Below are 21,469 nucleotides of genomic sequence, written 5' to 3' on the forward strand. Positions count from 1 at the left end.
TGGCCCTAGGCCCAGGCAGGAACCTGTCTGCAGCTGCCAGACAACATTACAAAGTCTTGGAAAGGAGGAGTGTGCACCAGGTCAGATAGACGACCTCTGAGGCCGCTGCCCTGGCATCCTAAGACTTGGTGCCGGTGTTTGCAGCTCGACACCTGACGCCTCCCTGCACCACCGGATGCAGGCATTTCTGCAGCCCTACCCACAGCCAGCCCCCGTGATACCCGGTGACCAGGCAGAGCCTTTGTCATCGCTTTTTCAAATGGGTCCTTCTTGCCCCTCTTGAACCTAAGATGATTTCTGTGCCCTGGCATCCACCAAGCTCTGGGTTTTCAACCTGGAACTTTTTTAGCGTCCGTTCATTTACCTGCTGTCTCCAAAAGAAAGTCATGTTCCCGGCCGCTCACGCCCTCGGTCACCGAGGCGATTGCCTCTCCAGGACCCTGGAAGGTGTTCTGCTGCTTGTTCACCAGCGAAGGAGGTAGCAAGCTTCCTAAACTGAGCATCTTTTTTCTTGTCCATTTGTCTCCCTCCACCAGCTCTTCAGCAGTTCAGGAATTACCGACACCCTTCCTGGGAGTTTCTTTCTGTTCCCCTTGTTCTGTGAACGGCGTCCAGGACAGACCCACCGGGGCCCACATACTGTGGCCGGCGTGTTTGCCATGTTTTGTGATTCTCTCTGTTGGAAGTCCTCCATTCCTCGAAGATGCTGTGTCTGTTTAGATTTCAGGAGTCCCCCTTCTCTAGGGTCCTGTGGACTGAACTTTAAAGAGTTTTGTGGTGACCTTGCCAGCTTGGCCTTCCAAAAACTTGGTCCAACACCGAGAAAGCCCCGTGATCTCTGGGTGGCGTGTCCGCCTGGCCTGGGAGTCAGACCATGCGCTCATATTTTCCGGCCTTGTTTATTCCCTGTTGATTTTCTTTTCTTTTTTCCCCCCTCCCCTTAGGCTTCATTATGGCCCATTTGTCCACATCTCCTTTCTCCATTTTTCTTGTTAAGGACAGATTTAGAAAATGAGATTGGTCCCGTGGCTATTTTGGAGTCGTCATTAATTTCTGTCCCTCTCCATTCCCCGGCAGGCAGCAGGCGGGCAGCCTCCAGTCCCTTTCCCCCTCGTTTCTTCCTGGTGGATTCGCGGAGGTCTCTTTCACTCCCTGGTTAACCCCTTTGTCTCTTGGGGCCGCTGGCCTTGATCCTGAGGGGCCTCAGGGACCTCTGTGCCTGGGGGTGGGGGGCAGAGGCAGTTATTCCACAAAGTGATGGGGCCAGAGGGCTGCCCGCGAGCACTAGCCAAGGTGGGCGTCCATCTGTGGGGAAGGGGGCTGGCGGAGGGAAAGTCCCCTGGGGTGACAACAGCCTGACCCCTGGGACGCGGGAGGAGCCGCAGCTGAGATGGACCAGGTGGGGGACCCGGTGTGGGGTCTCTGGGGAGGGCTGCTGTGCATGGAGGGAGCCGTGAGCTGTGTGTCCTGCAGGGCAGGAGACAGGAAGGCCTGTCTGAGGGACCGCTGGCCCCCGCCGGACCGGAATCGGGCCGACAGCATGACTCCCCATCGCCCTCTTTCCCTGAGGCTTCTAAGCAGGCAGCACACGAAGGTGAGGCTGCTGCTTGGAGCTCTCCTGTGCCCCAGGTCGGTCCTGCGATCTGAGCCAGGGCTGTGAGGGACAGGGCTCCCTCCTGCTCCCCACCCACTGCAGCCCCCAGGCCTCCTTTCCAAGGGGGTCCCAGTGCTTCCCTGCCCAGCCTGGCCGTCCTCCAAACTTGTGTCCTTGGCGCTCTCCCTGGAGCCTGCGCTCCACCCCGCATCTCTTCCCGTGTAACTAGCATGGAGACTGTTAAAGCATTTCCATCTGGTTCTCCTAAATGTGTCTCTGATGCTCTTGTCTTGGGCTGCGAGCTGTACTCCCTGCCTCATCTGGCAGGTGACTGTGCCGCCCAGGAAGAGGCCTGTGGGGCCCCCCCCTACCCCCCACTGGGGCCTCCCAGCCGCTGCCCATTCACACCCCCACTGCACCCTCCACTGGCCGCACTGCCCTCCCGCCCCCGCTTCCGGCCCTCAGCACTGAGTGTCCCCTGAGCTAGCCTCAGGGCTCTGGGGGAAGCTCCTCACAGCCCCGCCCCCAGACACTCTTCCCCATCACTTTTCTTGGGCTCCTGTTCTTTTTCTTCCATCGCACGTGTCCCCAGAAGCAGACACTGAAATTTGATCATTATACTTTTCATCACGCAATGTTTGCTCTGCCTGCTGGGCTGAGAGCCCCCCGGGGCATCTTGCCTCTTCCCTGACATGAGGTTGACACTCGGAGGGTGAGCGGAGGGGCGACGAGATGGAGGAGCTGCGTGACCATTTGTTTCTCTTTCCTCACTGGTGGCTTCTCTGAAGCCTGAAGTGTCCAGTGTATTGGGCACAGGTATAGGGCAAGAGAACACGGGCTTCTGCCTGCTCCAGGCCGGGTAGGTGCCCCTCAGTGTCTGCCTCACCGCCCTCCCACCTGCAGAATGTGAGGGCACCTGGGTCCCCTGTCCTTTCCCACATCTGGGGAGCCCAGCTGTGCCCCAGGGGCAAGCAGCTCACCCCCTGCAGGTGGCCGTGGGGCTGCCCCTCCCTCCACCTGCCAGCTGTTCATCTTCAATCAGAAGCCTCTGTTGACGCAGCGAGGGCACTGTTTGCAAGGAGCAACCGTGTGCTCCTTATTTATTGTGCGGAAGAGAAAACAAATTAAGGCCTTGTAATTATACAGTCAGGTTTGTTCTTAAATAAAGCTTAAGTGGTCGGACTCCACATAGAATGCTAACAGTGGCCTTCTCCAGCCCCGACTTCCAGCCGCTGTCTGTCTGTCTGGCTTCTCCTGTCCTCCCAGCCTTTCTTCCTCCTGTTCCTCTGTGTCCCTGTCTTTGGTTAGGTCTCTGCTTGGGCCTCCGGCCACCTCTGGAAACCCTCTCTTGCCGACTGATACTTGAGAGCCCACACCGGTCATTTCGAAGACCCTCAGCAGCACTCGTTAAGAGGGTCTGCAGGCACGGGGCTGCCTAGGAGGCCCTTGCCCTGCCCTCCTGCCCCCTCACTTGGCTGAGCGTGGAGAGGAGAGGCACGATGTGGTCTCTGAGGACACAAAGTCTGGAGCTGGGCGGGCCTGCGGAGCCGCAGCGAGACCCTGGTCACGTCGCCCCAGCCCTGTGGACTGGGCCGTGTCTGTGGCAACAAAAACCCTTCTCTCAGGCCTGTTTTGGGGCTTGGTGGAGATAATGCATTTGAGGTTTGGGCACATGAAAAAATTCCCTGTAGATAGTTGGTCTGTTTTTTTTTTTTTCTATGGCGTTGGATCAGATCAGAATTTCAGGGCATTTCTCATTTCTGTTGTCCCAACTCACTCTTTGATTGATGAACCTGGAACATGCCGGGCACCTGTGGGGTCTCCCTGCCTGAGCACCTATGACCGTTAGTGTCTGGGTGCTAAGGGGGTGTGACTGTTGGGGGCGCCGAGGGGGACCCGGAGTGGGGGTGGTCACTGCGTGTGTGCTGGTGTGGGAGCCCGCTGACGTTTTCCCACAGTGACTGATGGTGTGTGCCCTTCCCAGGGCACACATAACCAGGGCGGCTCCAGTGCTTTTAAAGCCACCTCCCAAAGGCACTTGTCACTTATACGCAGCACTGAGGGGAGGTAGCAACTGCCACCGTCCCCATTTGTCACTGAGGACGTGAGAGGGACTTGTCCGAGGCTACTGGGCAGACGCAGTGAGGTCTGGACCCGGACACAGGTCTCTGACTCCAAGGTCATTATTTCTTCTGCCAACCTGGGTCTTTGCCTCAGTCCTTGCCACACCCAAGAGGGGGCTCGCCGGGTTTCTGCATCTCAGGGTCTCGGTGCTGCTCTGAGACTTTTAGTTTCCTTTGCTGTGACATGGACAAGACACACCAACATGGCTTTTACCGGTGGTACTATGGTAGCTGAGTCATTGCCAGAAGGCAGCTTGGATGTAGTTCAGAGACATTCAGATACCGTCAGGTTCACAATCCTTCCCAGGTGACGGTACGAATAGGCCTCGATGGGCCTTGTGAAATGTCCCCCCGCAGCCGGTGCTGTGACCCGAGCACGGGAAGAATGGCGGCATGGACGTGGCACGTGGTCCAGGTGCAGCTGGAATGCTCAGTCCTGGTGGGAAGTTGTGAAAGGCACTTTCTCAGGCCAGCAAAATCGGCATGTTAACGTGCTGGCTGGTGCCGAGCTGTCCCCGAAGGGAGAGTCTTATCTTCCAGGGATGCAGGGAAGGGCTGAGGAAGGACATGGTCTTGAGCTCGTCCTTGGAGGAAGATATGCAGCATCACACAGGAAGAGGGAGGAAACCTGTGGACTGTGTATGTGGGTGCACATGTGTGGACCATGTGTGTGCGCATGAGTGTGGACTATGTGCATGGGTGCATGCGCATGGACTGTGTGTGTGGGTGCACACGTGCAGGCTTTATGTGGGTGCACACGTGTGCATGGGTGCATGCGCATGGACTGTGTGTGTGGGTGCACACGTGCAGGCTTTATGTGGGTGCACATAGGTGCATGGTTGCACGTGTGTGGACTGTGTGGGCACACACATGTGCATGGGTGCGTGCGTGCTGACTGTGTGTGGGTGCACGCATGTGGACTGTGTGCGTGGGTGCACGCATGTGCATTCCAAGCATTCAGGGAACAGGGCCAGAGGAAAGGGGGGAGAAGAAATACTGATTATTGTCTCTGCCAGGCACTGTCCCGGCAGCAGTCCTGCTCGGATGCATGATACTCTTCCTGTCTTACAAACCAGGGCTCTGGGCTCGGAGAGGTTGTACACTCCGTCCAAGGTCACACAGCTAACGATAAGGATTCCTGTCTATCAATGTCTGCTCCAGAATTCGTGTTCTTTACACTGCATCATGGTGCAAAGGTCACTTTGCCTCTCTGAGGGTGGTCAGGAACCCAGCTTTCCTGAAGGAAAATTGAAGAATTGTTTCTTCCCAGTGGGGAAACTGGCATCAAATGACCGTTGTTTTTGCTCACCCAGCTCTCAGTTTCCCCCTGCCTCCCCTTGGGGATTCAGCACCACGGCCAGAGCTCGGGGAGTGGACTGGGTGCAGGAGGCTTTGCACAGGTCCCCAGAGAGAGGCTCCCAGGTTCTGGCTTGGCCCTTGCCTTCTGTCCAGCGTCATTGCAGCTGCTGTGGCTGACTGGTGGTCTTGAGTGCCAGGTGGCATGCCCGAAGAGCTGGGCATTTGTGGCGGACCAGCGGCCGGCCTTCTGCCAGCCTGCCCAGTGCGGTCCAGACATAAGCAGGGAACAGGATGTGAGAAAGGCCTGCCCCTCCCACCCCCTCTCCTCCTGGGCCCAGTGCAGAGGGATGAGCTCTGTGAGTTATGGCTTCGGTTTCCTGGAATGGGGAGCTGTCTCGGGCCAGGGAGGGAGGGAAGGGAGGTGAGCTGGAGTTATGTTCTTTCCACCGAGACAGGGCCGCCGGCCTCTGCGGTCCAGGGGCTGCTGCGCCCATCCCCTCGTAGGCCTGTTCGGTTCCTGCTGACCAGGTGCCTGTGGCAAGTGGACCGGCATGGGCTTTCTCCCAGGAACAGTCGGATGGGCCTGGCTGGGAGAAGCACCGCAGAGCCGGCTGAGTTGCGATGCGGGCGGGTTTGCTCTTCAGGACAATGTGCCTTTCTTGTTCCTGGAAGGCTTTCGCCTGCCTGTGTGAAACTGAGTCCTCACATGGCGTCCAGGACGCCCTCTGGCTTGTGTGTGCACATAGGCACGCGTGTGGCGGTGAGCTGAGGGTGTGGGTTCTGTGATCACACATAGTGATTCAGGCCCTGTTTTCACCTTACCGGCTTCATGACCTTGAACTAGTTACCTAACCTCTAGGCCATGGATTCTTTATCTGTACCATGAGAGCAAATCATAACTATGACATACCCATAGAAGGTTTTCAGGGAGACTCAGTGGCCCAATATGTTCAGAGCATGTAGCGATTAGTTTCTGACAAGTGCCCAATAAATGTTATCTGTTAGCTGTGGTTCTCAGGAAATTGTTTCTGTGTTAGTTTGCTTCAGTTTAGTCACGTGATTATGGTGCATGGTCCTGGAACAACCCCCATAGCGGGTGAAAATGATTAGCAAGTTAATTAATTGTTTGCACTTGTATTCAAAGCCCAGGATTTTAAATTAAGCTGAGGTCAGCATAGTTGTGCGGGCGTAAGAAAGAACTCGTTGAGTCCGGCACCCTGTTCAGTGCCGGGTCTGTGAGAGCCAACCTGTTCTGTGGGATTTACCTGCGCGCTTTTGTTGAACGGAGGTGGTGGTCGAAGTGCAAGCGATGCCCCTCGGCTTTGTGAGCAGAGCTGTCAGCGGACACCCGGTCACAGATCCCAGTGTGGACGGTCACCTCGGGGACGCCAGCCTGTGCCCGGCCCGGCACCCTTTCCTCTCTGTCCCTGCCCCTCATTTCTCTGACTCTCTGTGCAAAGTGTCTTGTTTCTCTGGTCACTGGATGAGCCACGCGGAACCCAGCGGGGTGGGGGCTGGCGCTGGGTTCCGTGTAGTCAGTGTGAGATGCGACTCTGCCCTCATCATGTCTCCCTTGTATCATCAGCTCCACGGGCTCTGCCAGGTCTCCGCGGGAGGGAGGCTGCGGGGACAGGGGCGAACACTGCTTTTCCCAAACATTTCCCCAGACCATCGGACAGCAGACTCCAAAAGGCCGTGTGTGGCATAGATTGCAGAAAACGGTGGTGTGATGACATGCTTTGGTGACTAAATCAAAGCCCCGACTCATGTGGCCAGTAACACAGAGGCGAGCAGAGACGTGCAATTAAAAGGAGGCAATAGATGGTTCTGGCTGGCCCTGGATGTGAGATGGAGCCGGAGCGGGGTGGGCGGTGGGCTGCGGGCCCTCCCTCCCCACGGCTGCAGCTCCGAGGGCTGTCAAGGAAAGTGGGAGGAGACGGGAGAGGTGGCAGGGAGTTTCAGTGGAAGCCACGTCGCCTGGGCTTTGGACACAGGGCAGCTCTAGGGTCTGAACCCTGCAGCCGTGTGGAACAAGCTGCAAGGCGAGAGGTCTGCGTGCAGACAGACGCGAACCTGGGGGTAACGTGGGGTCAGGAGGGGCTGGGTCTCCTCGGGGTCATGGGGTGCTGGGGACGGTCTGCAGGGCCTCCTGTATCTGTAGCTGGACCTCCTTGCAAATCCCCTCTGACCTGCCCTTTCTCGGGGTTCAGAGTAGCAAGTTGTTTCAGAACAAGGTCTGTGCCCCGTGCCGGCTGACACTGTGCATCTAGGAGATGTGGCCGAGCACACTGCCCCCGCCCCCACCCCCACCCCGCAGGGCCAGCAAAGCTTCCAGACCACGGGGTGCGCTTGAGTTCTGAGCCCCAGGCAGACCTGTCGGAAAGGTCTCATCCCCCAGATTCTTCCAGAGACACAGTGAGTGGGCAGAGTTCCCTGCCTGGCGCTGCCCGCTGTGGGCTGGGCACCAGATTAGCATGTGCCCAGTGATGAAGGGGGGTTGCCTTCCCACATGGTCCGGCTGGGGCGGTACGAAAACTGAGCAGGCGTGTCCAGCCTGCGGCCTGTGGCGGCTGTGAGTGCAGCCCAACATGATGTCATATGAGATTTTTTTAAAAAAAGATTTTATTTATTTATCTTTAGAGGGGAAGGGAAGGAGAGAGGGAGAGAAATATCAATGTATGGTTGCCTCTCATGTGTCTCCTGCTGGGAACTGGCCTGCAACTCAGGCATGTGCCCTGACTGGGAATCGAGCCGAGATCCTCTGGTTCACAGGCCCGCGCTCAATCCACTGAGCTACACCAGCCAGGGTATATGAGATTTTTTTGTGTGTGAAATACACTGTTTCAGTGTATTTAATGTGCGGCCCAAGACAACTCTTCTTCTTCCAGTGTGGCCCGGAGATGCCAGAAGGTCAGACACCCCTGGTTAGAGAATTTGCTCCTCTCTCTTTTTTTCTGTGCTGTGAACCAACACTTAGAAGCTTGCATGGCACATAGTAGGTGTTCAGTAAAATTACATCATTCAGACGGGGATGCTTTTGAGATTGAAAAGAGAACTGACAGCTGGGAGTCCGGGGTAACAGCGGTGAACCGGGGCTCTTCAGGCAAAGCAGGGTGTGGGCTGCCAAGGCCGGCCACCTGTCACCGGGATTTGTCGAGGGAATGAATTAATCTTGCATCCTCGGAGCTCTCTAGAGGAGAGTGAAGTCTTACTGGGCTTTGCCTTCTTTGGTCAAATTACTTCCGTTTATTCTCAGGCTTTTTAACAAATACACACTGAGCACCTACTATGCACCAGGTGTTCTGCTTGTGCCACTGGTACAAAGAGACAGAGAAAGGCAGTGATTTCACTCCGAGGGGGCCCACCGGCTCACGGGAAGCCAGACTGTTGGGAGACAAATTATTTGACAGTGTGACCAGTGAGAAACTAGAGGGATGGACAGAGCATTCCAGGGGCGTGCGAGTGGGGAGCCCCGCAGTGTGCAGCGGATGGGGAGTCACAGAGGGCGGTTAGGGACTCACTGCAGGCTCACGGAGCGGGGGCTCCCTCCAGATTGCGTCAACACCACCATGCTGCGTGGGCGCCGGGCGCAGACCTGTGGCTCAGGGAGATGGGCCCTTGATTCCACAGGTCCTGTGGCCTGTTTGCCACCAGACGTAATGCCATGTGACCCCTCAGGGGTGTGATTGGGGGAGGAGCCTGGTGGACAGGCGTGTGCCCCAGGCCTGGAGCAGTGTCCCTCCCGGGGGCTGGCCCCAGACACGCACCTGCACCGAGAAGGGGAGGCTGCGCCCCCTTCGGCATCGGGTGCCTTTCACCCCGACCTCCTTTCTCTGCCGTTGTTGCCTGGAGGGCCCACAGGAGGGGCCCAGGGCGGCAGCTGCCCCTGAGTGCAGAGGTGGGAGGTCCACCTGCAGGTCTCAGGCGGAGGCTGGGAGGGGGGTGATCGGCAGACAGGAAGCGGAGCAGGAGTGGGGATCTGGGGGTGCCTCGCGAAGGCCCATCTGCCTCCCCACCCCGCGCTTCTGAATGTAATATTAAAATGTTCCTCATTATTTTCCTTGGATGAGTTTGGTATCCTGATGATATTAATTATTCTTAAAGGTCAATAGCGCTCTTTCGAGTCCCCTTCTGTTCTATCCTGTAATCAGTTAATTAATTGGAAACCATTTAGCAGCGTCTGCCGAGCGCATTGTCTGGTGTGAGTTTTCTCGTTTCGTTGCTCTGGCGACGACAGTGCCCCCTATGTGCCTGTTTGCTGCGGGGGAATCTGGCACCTGGAGCCTGGGCCCCCCCTCCCCCCCGCCCCCTTCCCGGAGGACCCCCTGCTCCGTTCACATTTGCTCTGGAGATGATACCTCGTCAGCTTTTTTCCCCGTGCGTCTCTTCTACTAAGTGCGTGTAGTCCGTCTCCACCGAGTGCCTCCGCGTGACGGGCACTCTGTGGGGTGCACGCGCGCTACTGTATTTAATTCTTGCCATCAAGTAAGTGCCGCCCTTTCGGAGAAGGGAAGAGTGAGGCTTGGCACGGTGAACTGGGCCGTCCAGGACTTGCAGAGCTGGGAGGTGGCCTGCGGGCCCCTGGGAGCCGTGCAGCCGTGGTCACTGTGGGCTGGTGCTCTGGCGGGCCTGGGAGCGCAGACCCGGCTCCCGCAGGTGGGTAGGGCTGCCTCGGAATTCTTCCTGCAGGCACTGCTGCCTCGTCACTGGTGCAGGCACGTGATAGGAAGCTGGGCCCTGTCACGCCATTGCATGTGCCTTTTGCTCGCTGTCTCTAAAACCTAAGGTGTGCACAGGGGTTCCTCGGCAGCTTGAAGGCAGAGCATCCCTGAATGTGCCCAGCCCCCCAGCACGGTGTGGTCACATGAAAATGCCAGCCTCTGGAGACTCAGGGGCAGCTCAGTGCGTTTGTTCCGGCTCAGACCTCCTTCCTGCACCCCTCCCGGAGACGGCCCCCGGGCGCCGCAGCCCTGGGCGTGTTAGCCTGCGTGGTTCCACCAGAGCCGCCCGGTCTGCAGCACCAGAGGGATGCAGAGGCCGTCTCTGCCCGCTGGCTCCCTGCCCTTCCCTGAGGGCGCCTGGCCGAGGGCCGCCATGCTTTCTGGCTTCCTCACGTGATCCCAGATGGCCAGGGCACCTGGTGGGAGATCCCACCCCAGCTTCACTTTCAGACGCGGCGGTGGGGACAGTCTTCCAAGTTCTGTGCAAGAGCCTAGTCTCCCAGCTCCTCCCACTCCTTCTAGTAGGAGCTGCAAAGACGCTGCAGCCGGGCTGCTGGGCTCTGTCCCTGATGAGGGCGGTGGGTGAGCTCTTGTGGGCAAAACCCTGAAGGAGAGTGGGCCCAGAGCCGCTCGGTGCAGTGGCCACACTCAGTGCTGCTGCCTCCAGTGCCCTGGTAGCCACCCTACCATGCATGCACTGAGGACCCACTGTGTGCCAGCCACTGGGCTGGCCACTGGATGTGCACTCATTCATCCTTAGAGCTGATTCCTGTGGCCAGTGCCGTTCTGTCTCCTGTGGTCGAGATGAGAAGCTGACACCCCGAGAGGGGCAGTACCTGTGTCAGGGAGGGTGGAGCAATTTGGAGCATCGGGGGCAGTGAGTCCTGCTCTTTTCTGCTGAGCCAGTGGTGCTCCCAGTTGGTCTGCATCAGCCTCTCTGGACGGCGCCTCACCACACAGGGCCTGCGCCCGCCCCTGGAGCTTGTGGTTCAGCAGGGCTGAGTGGGGCCCCGAGAACGTGCATTTCTGACCACCCCCAGGGACCACCTGCCGGCCCTGCATGGGACGCAAGTCTTCCACAATTCCTCCCAGCTGGGCTCCAAACTCCCCTGTGCCCTTGTCCCTCACACGGTCTCCGGGATAGTGTCCTCCGGTCAGCCCTCACGGGTGAGGACGCCCCAGTGCCAGTGGCATTAGTGCATCCTCTTGGGTTCTGCCAGAGGGAAGCCCACGCAGTCCTGCTGTGGCTCTTCCTCCCCACAGGCTGTGGTCCGGGAAGGGGGAGGGGCAGGGAGGCCTGACCTGCTCGGGTTCAAAGGTGCCCGAGGCCCTCAGGCAGCTGTCAGCACAGGCAGTTTGTTCTGCCCTGGCGTCTCCGTAGAGCGGCCTTGGTCGCCCTGTTCCTCCCAGGCGATGGCACGGTGCTCTGAGCTCTGAGGAAAATGCCTCAGGCTCTGGGCTAAGGTCTCTGCTTCTTGGCTTATCCTCCGGCTCCCAGGAAACCCCCTCCCAGGGCAGCCAGAGCGTGTGCCTCCCAGGCAGACCAGGCGGGCCGCTGCTCCTTGAGTGTGCCTCTGACCCGCTGTGGCTGTGTCCCTGTCTGCTCCCTGCCTCTGGCCACCCCCCCCCCAAGCCATCCCTGAGGTGACGCCTCAGCTCACCAGGCCCCGCGGCCCCAGCGGGGTCACATTTGTGTGGGTGCCCTGGCCTCGTCTCCCTCACCTGCTCCCTGCTCCCTTTCCGCTGACCCACGTCCCCTCCCTCAGCCTGCACCTCCCTCCCTGCCCTTTCACTTTCTCTGTTCCAGCCTTTCTCACCTCCAGGCTCACCAGACGTGGGGTTCAGCAGGACCCCCTTCCTGGTCCTTCCTGGTCCTCCACAGCTGGGAATGCCCAGCGTCGGCCCAGCTGTGCCCCCCGGGGCTCCGGAGGGAGCTCTGGTGCTTGGGGCAGTTAGCTTTTGGCTAATTTGTCTTAAAAGACCTCCCAAGAGCAAACTCCCCCGAACAGTCTTTGTAACACTCAAGGTCTGGTGCAAAGCAGGAGCCCGAAATTGCACAGCTGACTTCAGGCCCTTTTGGGGTCCTTGCTCCCAGTGAATGCCCAGAGGCAGGGCGACTCTGGCCAGACCTCTGACCCGGGCCTCAGGGCAGGTGCTTTTGGCCTGGGTGGGGGGGCCTACAGGCTCCAGCACAGGGTGAGAGGGGTGGGCGGGGGCACTGGGAGCAGCACGTCCCCAGGGGAGGAGATGTCACCTGTTGTTTCATTAGAACGGGACTCCGTGTTACCTCATTGGACTGAGATTGGGGATGCTTGACTTTGGGGGCTGTTGGCTGGGCCTCTGGTGTTTGTCCTGATGGGTTTGGACTTGTCGCAGCTTCTGCTGGAGATGGGCAGGTGAGGGGAGGGGAGCCAGGGCGTGAGGGTTTGGGGAGCTCCGGGCGCAATGGCACAGAGACAGGGAAGTGCCCAGCAGCTCCGAGCGTGCAGCCCGCTCTGGGAGGAGGATGAAGAGTCGGGGAGGGAGGTGGGTAATGAGAGACCATCTGGGAACAGGGGGTTGAGGCCCTTGCACAGAAAGACTTAAGCTTCCAGGCCCAGTCTGGGCTCGATTAGGGGCGCCTTGCATTCCAGAACAGTCTAGCGTTCTGGAACAGTGTCCAAGCCTGGTCTCCCGCATGTCCTTCCCCACCCGTCAGCATGTGGCAAGACCTGTCCCCTCCTTCCTTCCTGCCCTGAGCTTCTCCAGCCTAAGAGGCAACTCAGTGACGCGGCAGGGGGCGTCCGGGGACAGCTGGAGGGATTCCCGCCCATACACAGGCCACGTGGCTGCTGGATTCCAGGGCAGACTGGCATCTGGGAGAGGACACCTGCCTGCGCTTTGGGGAGCTCGTAGGGACACTCGCCCATCTGTTGGCGGCTCCTCTCCACCGACGACCGCGGCTCTCGCAGATGGTCCAGGGCTGCTCTGCGCACTCGGAGCCCTGGCCTCCCGCGGCCAGTGAGCATGTGGGCCGCGGCCAGTCCAAACCGTGGGCTGTGAGGGCAGGGCACACATGGGCTTCACGGACAAGGCTCCCCCCCAAAAAAAACAACAACAAAAAAGAAATATCTCATGAGCACTGTTTCTATGGACCACTTGTTGAGCTGATGATGTTTTGGATGTATTGGGTTAAGTAAAATATATGAATTCAACTAGTTTCGCCTCTTTCATTCCACTTTTTAAAGTGCACCTCCTAGACAATTTTGTGGCTCACTGTAGATTTCTGTTGGCAAGATCGGAGATTGGCAGTGTTTTGTTTTTCCTGTAAAGGGCTGAATACTAAATATTTCAGGCTTTGTGGGCCATTTGGTGTCTGTTGCAAGTACTCAGCTCTGCCTCTCATACAGAGGCGACCTGCATTCGCTTTCTATTGCTGCTGTACCCAATTACCACAAAGCGTGTGGCTTAGAAGCACAAACGTATCGTCTCGCATTTGTGTAGGTGAGACGCCCCACACAGGCCTCGCTGGGCTGTGATCGGGTGTCCGCAGGGCTGCGTTCTCTCTGGAGGCCCCAGGAGGTCCGGTTCCCCTGCTTCCCCAGGTCGTACGGGCTGCCTGCCGTCCCCTCTGCCATCTTCAAGGCCAGCACAGTGTATCTCCGTCTCTCGTCTTTTGGTTTGCCTCCCTCGTCGACTTTTAAGGACCTTTGCGATCACATTGGGGCCACGGGATGTTGAAGGACCACTTCCCCCTCTCGAGGTCCCTTCTTTTAATCACACCTGCAGAGCCCCTTTTGCCATGGCAGGAGATGTGGTCACAAGTCCCGTCACTAGGGGGTGGGCGTCTTTGGTGGACGGTTACTCTGCCAGCAGCATGGACCCAGGCAACACGTAAAGGAAGGCTCGGGAACTCTTCACCCCACTAGACGACTGGTTCATTACAAAGGATATTAGAGGGTATGAGTCAATAGCCACACCCAGAGACACGCAGGGCCAGGTCTCAAATAAAGGAGTTTTTGTCCCTGTGGAGTTTCGGGCCCGGCTCTGTGGCACCTGGAAGCATTCAGCTTCCTTACTCTGGAGGGTCTTCAAGCCCCTCTTTTGGGGTTTTGGGGGGAGGGCTTGCCAACGTAGGCATGACAGATTCGATCGCTGGCCACTGGCAGCTGGTTCAGCCTCTAGCTCCTCGCACCTTCCCAGAGCTCAGAGGGCGGGGCTATACATTCCACCCTCTACTCATGGTTTGCCTGGCAACCACCCCCCATCTTTTGGGGATTTCCAAAAGTCACCTCATTCTCTGAAGCAATTTCAGGAACGGGGGACAAGTAGACCAACGTTAAAACAAAAGACACCTGATTTATCGCTCAGGAAACTGCCGAGGGCTCTGGGAGCCACTCGCCAGGAACCCTGGACACAGACCAAACGTGTGTTTCTTTTCATTTTTCAAACTTACGTTTCTTTTCCCATCTTATTTTTATTACATCCTCTTTGGGTGGAATTTCAGAACACTTTTAATTTTACCTATAATTTAATAATCTGTAAAAAGATTTTTTTTGACGTACTACCCTGCAATTTTGTGCGTGTGGTTTTTTTTTACTTTTTAAATGGACTATATCGAGGAGATGTTGGTTCGTAACGGTGTACAGGTTTCAGGGTACAGCTCTCTAACACATTGTCTGTACATTGTATTGTGTGTTCACCACCCCCCAGTGCCATCAAATGCCTATGTCTTATCCCAACTGTCACTTCTGTAACTGTCCCGTGGGTGACCTCTTTTCTGGGGTCTTCAGGGGAAGACTTCCCGGGTTCCGGCAGGTCTGAGAGGCACCACAGCCCCTTCTCTCAGTCAAGTCTCTGGGAAGTGGTGGTGTTCAACCATGTTTACCTGTGTGCGGTGCAACACCCTTCGAGCAGCGTGGGTTTTGTTTTTCTCTTTGGAGACCCACTGATACCCTGCTGACCTCGGATGCCCAAGAACTCAGCCCGGGAAGTCCTGGCTCAGCCCAGCCTGGGGCCCAGGAGGAAAGCCACCTCCACTCTCCTGACCGAAGGTCAAGACACCAGTCACGCCACTTGAGATTTGATTAGAGAAAGCATTTTGGCTTCATTAAAGTTCATTAAATGAGCCATCCAGTGTAATTTAGCTGAATAAAAATGGCTTTAACCCCCACCCACTTTTACAGCAATGTAATTGAGGGAAAAGCAAATATGTCAGTGATGTAGGAAAGTATTTTTGTCCTTCAGGAGGAACGTGGCAGGCCCTGGACTTTCAGGGGCTGGTTCGTAGGGCGTGCTTGGTGGCCGGTGGCAGGCCTTGGTGATGACTGTGCACGGGGCTCCCTTTGTTCTCACCAGGCCAACCTGAGGCTTGGGTGGCAGCCCCCTTCAGCCCCTCACGGTGGGCTGCACCCAAGTCAGCTGTGGGCTGACCGCACAGAGCACAAGGTCAAGACCGATGAGGTGTGCGTGGCCCGTGGAGGAGTGGGCAGCATTCTGACAGCGGTTCGCTCCTCGGTAGCAGACTCTCTGTGAGGCCGGTGCTGCACCAGGTGTGGCAGGGGTGGGGGGAGGCTGTCTCCCAGGAGACCCAGGACATGCTTCTTCCACGGGGAGAACCGGAAGAGGACAGACTGGTTTCTGAGGGGCTATGGCACCCTAAGGAAAGAAGACTCATCCCTTTCAAAAGGCTACCTTCCTGGATGAAGGGGACAAGGTTCCCATTGTGGGGACTGCAGCCACACGCCACACCCCTGAGGCGCCTGGGAGGCCAGGCGGGGTACGCCCTTGCTGCTTTCTGGGCAGCTGTGCTTGGTGCTGTGAGCCCACACTCGGCCCAGAACAGTGCTTTCTGTGAGCAGCAGAGAGAACACTCTAGAAGCCAGTGACCGTGGTGTTTACCTTTGGGATGCATGCGGAACAGACTATGGTTCTGGAGGACAGTGGGGCATGACAGGGGGGAGCTGCCCAAGTGGACAGAGAGCAGACTGCAGGGCTTAGTGGCTGGAACCTACAGTGACCGGCACAGACAGAGAGAGGGGAGTGGCTGAGACTCATATGTGGACGCTTTCCGGGTTCACAGTTGGGCATTAATTTGACTCTCAGGGCCTTGGGGTGAATCAGGGGTGGGGGAGGCTGCGAACAGATGCATTAGTTTGCTTGAGCTGCTGTAACAAAGTACCACAGACTTTCCTCTTAGTCCCGGAGGTTAGAAGTCCAAGGTCAAGGTGTGGGCAGGGCTGGTGTCTCCTGAGGCCTGTGTCCTTGGCTTTTAGATGGCATCTGCTCTGCCATCTTCACACAGTCACTCCTCTGGGAGTGTCTGTGTCTGAATCTCTTCTTATAAGGGCACCAGTCATACAGGGTGAGGGCTCACCCCATGACCTCATTTTACCTTAATTACCACTTAAAGGCTTTCTCTTCAAACACGGTCATGTTCTGAGGTTCTGTGGGTTAGGGCTTTAACATAAGAATTTTGGGAGGCACAATTCTGTCCACCAGCAAAGATGGAACCAAAGTGGGGTGGGGGTGGGGACGGAGGAGAGGCAGGGGGTAGCAAGGACGGGTAGGGAGGTGGGAGCAGAGCAGAGCGGAGTTGACAGCGTCCTGGGGGCAGACGTGAGCGGTGGTGGGCGGGGCAGTTTGGTTTAATGGCACAGGGAGAGCGGGGCACCCAGTACCAACGATACCTCTGCACTAGGATCTGAAGGGTCCTGAGACACGGGGCTGCCTCTGCCAGGAGACGAGGAGGCATTTCCGGATGTCTGCCTCACCATTGGGCCCGGAAATGCACAAAACCTTCTGGTTTTGGAAGAATCCACCTTTGGGTCACTTTGTGGGCGGGGCTTAGTGTTCCCTTCTCAGCTCTCAGCCCTGAAGGGCAACAGAAGAATTCATCAGGTTGGCGTCTGCTGGCAACAAGGCCCCTCTTGAGTGACCCTCTTGTTGGCCAGCAGGGACCCGAGGGCAGAGGCGACATCCTTCTGGATTGTGGGGCCACTTACCCGGCTGCGGGTTTGGCCTGGGGGATCCCTGCTCTCCGCTCATTGCGGGGCCAGGCAGGAGGGGCCACCTTGGCCTTCTCCGGCCTCAGGGTCAGAGTCGGGCCGTGTGCATGTCAGGCTGTTTCCACAGTGCCCAGGAGCTGCGTCGCCATCGTTCGTTGCTCTGGCCCGGAGTCTGGGCTGTGACGGAGCCGGCGGTGCAAGACAGAATTAATGGCTTTGTTTGGCCGTCTCAGATGAGGGATGCGGGGGCAATGTCATGGAGCTTGATTTTGGGAAAGTGTTTGATGCATCATCTCGTAACATCTTGCTCACCCGATGAATTCCAGTGGTCAGGTGGCTTGGAGACTGTGCATTGACCCAAGCAAAACATCAGGGACAGAGACAATGGACCTGCGAGGGAGGGGGCTCCCGAGGAGGCTGCTGTGGGCCCAGAGGCAGGACGGTTCTTAATTAAACTCTGTTCTGATAAGCAGAGTAAGCAGCCCATCAATAAGCTGAGACAGGGGAATACAGGTGAGGCACCAGTTGGAAGAAAAGCCAGGGACAGTGAGTTCCGCGTGGGTGGCGAGTCTGCTGGAGCCCCGTGCCTCAGCCTCCCCGCTGGCTCTGCACCCGGAGTTTATGAGTGCGGGTGGGGACAGGGAGGCCAAAGCCGAGCTCGGCTTCTCGGCTCGCGTCATGTGTGCATCTGGAACTGGGCGCAGTGTGCGGCTGCACGGCTGGTGTCTTCTGCCCCCTCGTGCCTCTCACCTATAGTGTCCGTATAGAAGGACCTCCTTTCCGTCTCTGGGCCCACGTACCGGGTGGTGCGGGTGCACCTGGGAGTTTACCTGTGTGTCTGATGCTGTGTTCCTCGGGGTGTGGCTTTTGGCTTGCTGCGAGTCTTTGTATTAAAGCACTCCGAGCCATTCACCTTCGAATAGCAACCTCAGCGCCCGTTTCCTCCTCTGGAGCATGGAGATGGTAATACCCACCTGGCGTGGTGGCGGTAAATGTGAGATGAGGTCAGGAATGCGGGAGGGTGCTGCAGGGTCCCTGGTGGTGCGGGTGGGCAGGGCGGGGAGAGGAGCTGGGAGGGCCTGGTCAGAGGGAGGAGTCAGAGGGCCTTGCTTTCCCACTGGAGCGGCAGGGATTGGTGGATTGGTGCGCGGGGTGGAGGAGCGCATGCGCACACAGAGCCTGGGCTGCTGCTGCTTCATCTCAGCCACGAGCGGGGGAACCCAGGGCGCCCTTTCTCTTCCGAAGCTGAGAAACCCCTGGGAGAGCCAGAGCCCACCTCTGGCGTCCCAGCCCCTGCCCTTCTCTATCTTGTGAGATAATGGTGTTTCTCATTCTTTATTTGCCCAGAATGCCTGTTATTTTCTTTCTTTCAGAATCCAATTTTCTCGTGACATTTATGCCAAATGTAGCAAAACATGACCTTTGTGAAAGGACATTGCTGGCAGCCTGCCCCTGCCTTGGGACCCCTGATGGGTCCTCCCTGGCGAGGGGCAAGGGTTCCCACCTCAGCCGGGCCACTGTGGTCTCGTGCCTGTACCTCCACCTGTCCCTGCCCCCACGTTTCTTCCCAGGGCGCAGCAATCAGGCCTGGGGCTGATCTCACTGGCCGCTGCTGCTCAGCCCCTGGACTGGGGCTTTGGTTTGGGCCGCCAGGGCGGGGAGGGCAGCCCGGGCAACTGGCCCTGTCTGGTTGGTGCTGCCGTCGCTGTTGCGGGGGACAGGAAACCAGGAACAGCAAAACAAAGCCAAACCCTTCTACTGGCTGCGTCCCCCCCATTGACTGGTATACCACCAGGGCCAGAGATGATGAGTCTCACAGTGATGGAGACTCCCTTCACCCCAAGGCCCGAGCTGGGGTATGTGGCTCCTGACTCAGTGGGGCTACGCCTCTGCTCCCCCACTCCCTTGCTCTGCTTGCCCAAGTAGGAGGGGCCCTGTTCGAGCTGGTCCCCAGTGGGGCCCCCAGGGGTCACCCCTCCCTCCTGTCAGTGGGGTATGAGGCTCTTGGCAGGAGTGAGACGGGCCATCGCTGGGGCTTTGTGAAGCTGAGTCTGCAGGTGGGTTAAGGCTTGGGTGCTGTCACTCACACCAGGAGTGTGTGGGGGTTTGTGGAGTACGGGGACTTCCCTGGAGAGAGAGCTGTGTGGCCTTAGGGATTCTGTGAGAAGGGTGTGCGGGCTGCAGGGCAGAGGTCAGAGCAGTAAACCTCAGGGGCGCCTGTCCGCTGTCCCTCCCCTTCTCAAGCTGTCCCCTGCATCCTTACAGTGGGGGCCACCTCTCTGCACAGTTTGTGGGCTGTTGCCAAAGATGGGGCTGCCTCAGGCGAGAAGGGGGAGCCTGTCCCTCAGGCTGTTCTTGGCTTCGGCAGTCTGTTCCTGCAACGCCCTGTGATACTCTGCGATCTCACCCCAGCTCCACGTCTCCCCCTGCGTCTTACCACAGACATACCCAGCAGGCACCACACACAATGTTCTCCAGTGGGAGGCTCTTGATTTCCCCCTCGCCACCTCCCCCCACATAGGGGACCTATGGCAGCATCCTCATCTCACTAAGTGACATGGCCACTTGCCTGGCCGCTCTGGTCTCTCTCCTCCCTCTGCCAGACCCCGTCCAGTAGGAAGCCCCTGGGCTCTACCTCCAGCACCTGAATCTGTCCTCTTAATTACCTCGACCCCCTCCCCTTGCCCTGAGTGTCCCGGCAGCCTCCTGCATGGTCTGCCACCATCTAGCACCGTCCTTCAGCCCTTGGGAATGGCAGTCAGGTTATGCCCTTCCCTCCAGGGGACCATCCTTCACCTTCCCGTTGCTCCTTAAAATCAAGAACCCCAAACCCCTACCGTGGTCAGCTAGGTGGGCGTGGCACATCCCCTTCTCCCCCTTTCCAGACCACGCCCCCTGGCCGCCTTTCTGCCCCCACCCCCGCACCCCGTCCCTCTCAGGCCTTTGCACGTGCTACTCCTGCTTCCTAGAGCACCCCCCCCACCCCAGTGTGGCTCATCTCGTCCTGCTGCCAGGTGACCACTCACAGGGCTCTGCTCCAGGCCCCTGGCTCAGGCAGCTGGCCTCCCCTCCAGCGTCAGCTACCTGCATCCCTCTGCCTACGCTCTTCTCTGCTCCTCACAGCTGCTGTTCTCTTGGGTTTTCACTTGCAGCTTGAACATTAAGTTCCAGAGGGGCCTTACCAGTGGTCCACCCCCCTTGCCCCTCCTTGAAGCCTGTATTTGTCTCATCACAAAGAGTCGTTGTAGAAGCCGTTTCACTGCGGACGCACCTGTATGCATAGGAGCATCAGGGTGTGAGTGCAGGCCAAGGTCTCTGCTTGCCTCACGGCCGGCATGTCCCACAGACACAGACCCCTCCCTGTGTGTGCGTGTGTGCGTGCACACACATGTCCGCCTAGGTTGGGTTCTGACTGCCACCCTCTCTGTCACCCCAAGTTGGGAGCACCGTTCCTGGGGGGTCACTTCAGTCCCAGCAGTGCCTTTGAAAGCTGTGAGCACATCAAGTTCCTTGTGGAGCCTGGCGGAAATAATAACTGTGGGCGTGTTTCTTCGTTTGTTTGGAAGACTAATGGCTCCTCCTTTCCCCTGTACATCCTAATGAGAACAATTAAGTGGCCATTAGGGGGAGAAAAGAAGTGTGAACGAAAGGCTGACGTCTTAATCACTGACGGGCATCTCTGCCGGGGGAAGGGAAGGTAGGTGCGGCTGGTACAGAGTTTTTTCTGACTTGTGCGAATGTTAGGAATGCTTGTTGCTAAAGCCCTTGCTGGGCAGCTAGGTTGATTAGAGCATCATCGTGATACACCATGGTTGCAGGTTCGATCCCTGGTCAGGGCACATACAAGAATCCACCGGTGAATGCACAAGTAAGTGGAACAACAAATAGATGTCCCTCCCCCTCTTTCTTTCCCTTCCTCTCTCTCTCTCTCTAACATCAATCCATGAAAGAATTTAAAAAAAGAGGACTTGTGGGTGACAGGGCGTGTAGTTTCAGCAACGGAAGAGGAGCAGGTCCCAGTGATTTGTACGGTACAGCACAGTGTACAGTCATGAGAACTATATTATACACAGTTGGTTAAGAGGGACAGCTGATGTCGATACACGTTCGTGTCCTATAACCAGAGAGTGGGGAGGAGCCTCGGTCAGAGGTGGTGGCTCCGCCCACGGCGTTGTTTCCGGGGCTGGTCTCGTGGACGCACACACGTCTCCGGGCTCATCAAGATGCCCGCGCTAACCACGCACGGGGTTTGGAGGCCGACCGCACCGCCGTGGGGGTGATAACGCAGCCGTGTGCCGGCTCGTGCCTCCTGAGCTGTCTGTGCCCCCTCGGGAAGGCGGCTTCCAGAAGGCTCCCTGAACTTTGGGGGTGGGGAGTGGATGTATGTTTTTTTATTTTTAAAACCTGTCCCTTCGGGAAGCTGCAGGATCCTCTCCTTGACCAGCGGCAGATGGACGGGCCGCGGAATGGAGCAAAGGAGAAGGAGGGCAGTGAAGCCAGGCCCCAGGAAGTGCCCCCGCCTGCTCCTGAGAGCACGGTCTGTGCCAGATTTGCCCTTTAATCCCCCTCTTTTTCTTGTCACTCCTGCAGAAACCTGTCGAGTAACCGGCTCACCACACTCTCGTGGCAGCTCTTCCAGACGCTGAGTCTTCGGGAATTGTAAGTGCGCTTTCGGGGACCGTCCAAGTTAGTGTGCGGGTGGGGTGGCGGAGGTTGCAGCGGGGAAAGTGTCGTGCCACAGGGCCC

The 21,469-nt window shown here is 57.8% G+C and overlaps 1 protein-coding gene across 4 annotated transcripts in view; it reads left to right on the plus strand.

Annotated features, from left to right (window-relative positions):
• The window catches only part of NTRK3 (neurotrophic receptor tyrosine kinase 3), a 264,555-nt gene that overhangs the window by 54,823 nt on the left and 188,263 nt on the right, over window positions 1-21,469 (plus strand). For all 4 annotated transcript variants that reach the window (XM_053658986.1, XM_053658987.1, XM_037145059.2 and 1 more), the window contains exon 5: window positions 21,314-21,382. In XM_053658986.1, the coding sequence (XP_053514961.1) occupies window positions 21,314-21,382 (69 nt within the window). The remainder of the gene's footprint in view (window positions 1-21,313; window positions 21,383-21,469) is intronic.

This window comes from Artibeus jamaicensis, unplaced genomic scaffold (assembly GCF_021234435.1).
Source record: "Artibeus jamaicensis isolate MK-2021 breed Jamaican fruit bat unplaced genomic scaffold, CSHL_Jam_final scaffold_612, whole genome shotgun sequence".
Lineage (NCBI taxonomy): Eukaryota > Metazoa > Chordata > Mammalia > Chiroptera > Phyllostomidae > Artibeus > Artibeus jamaicensis.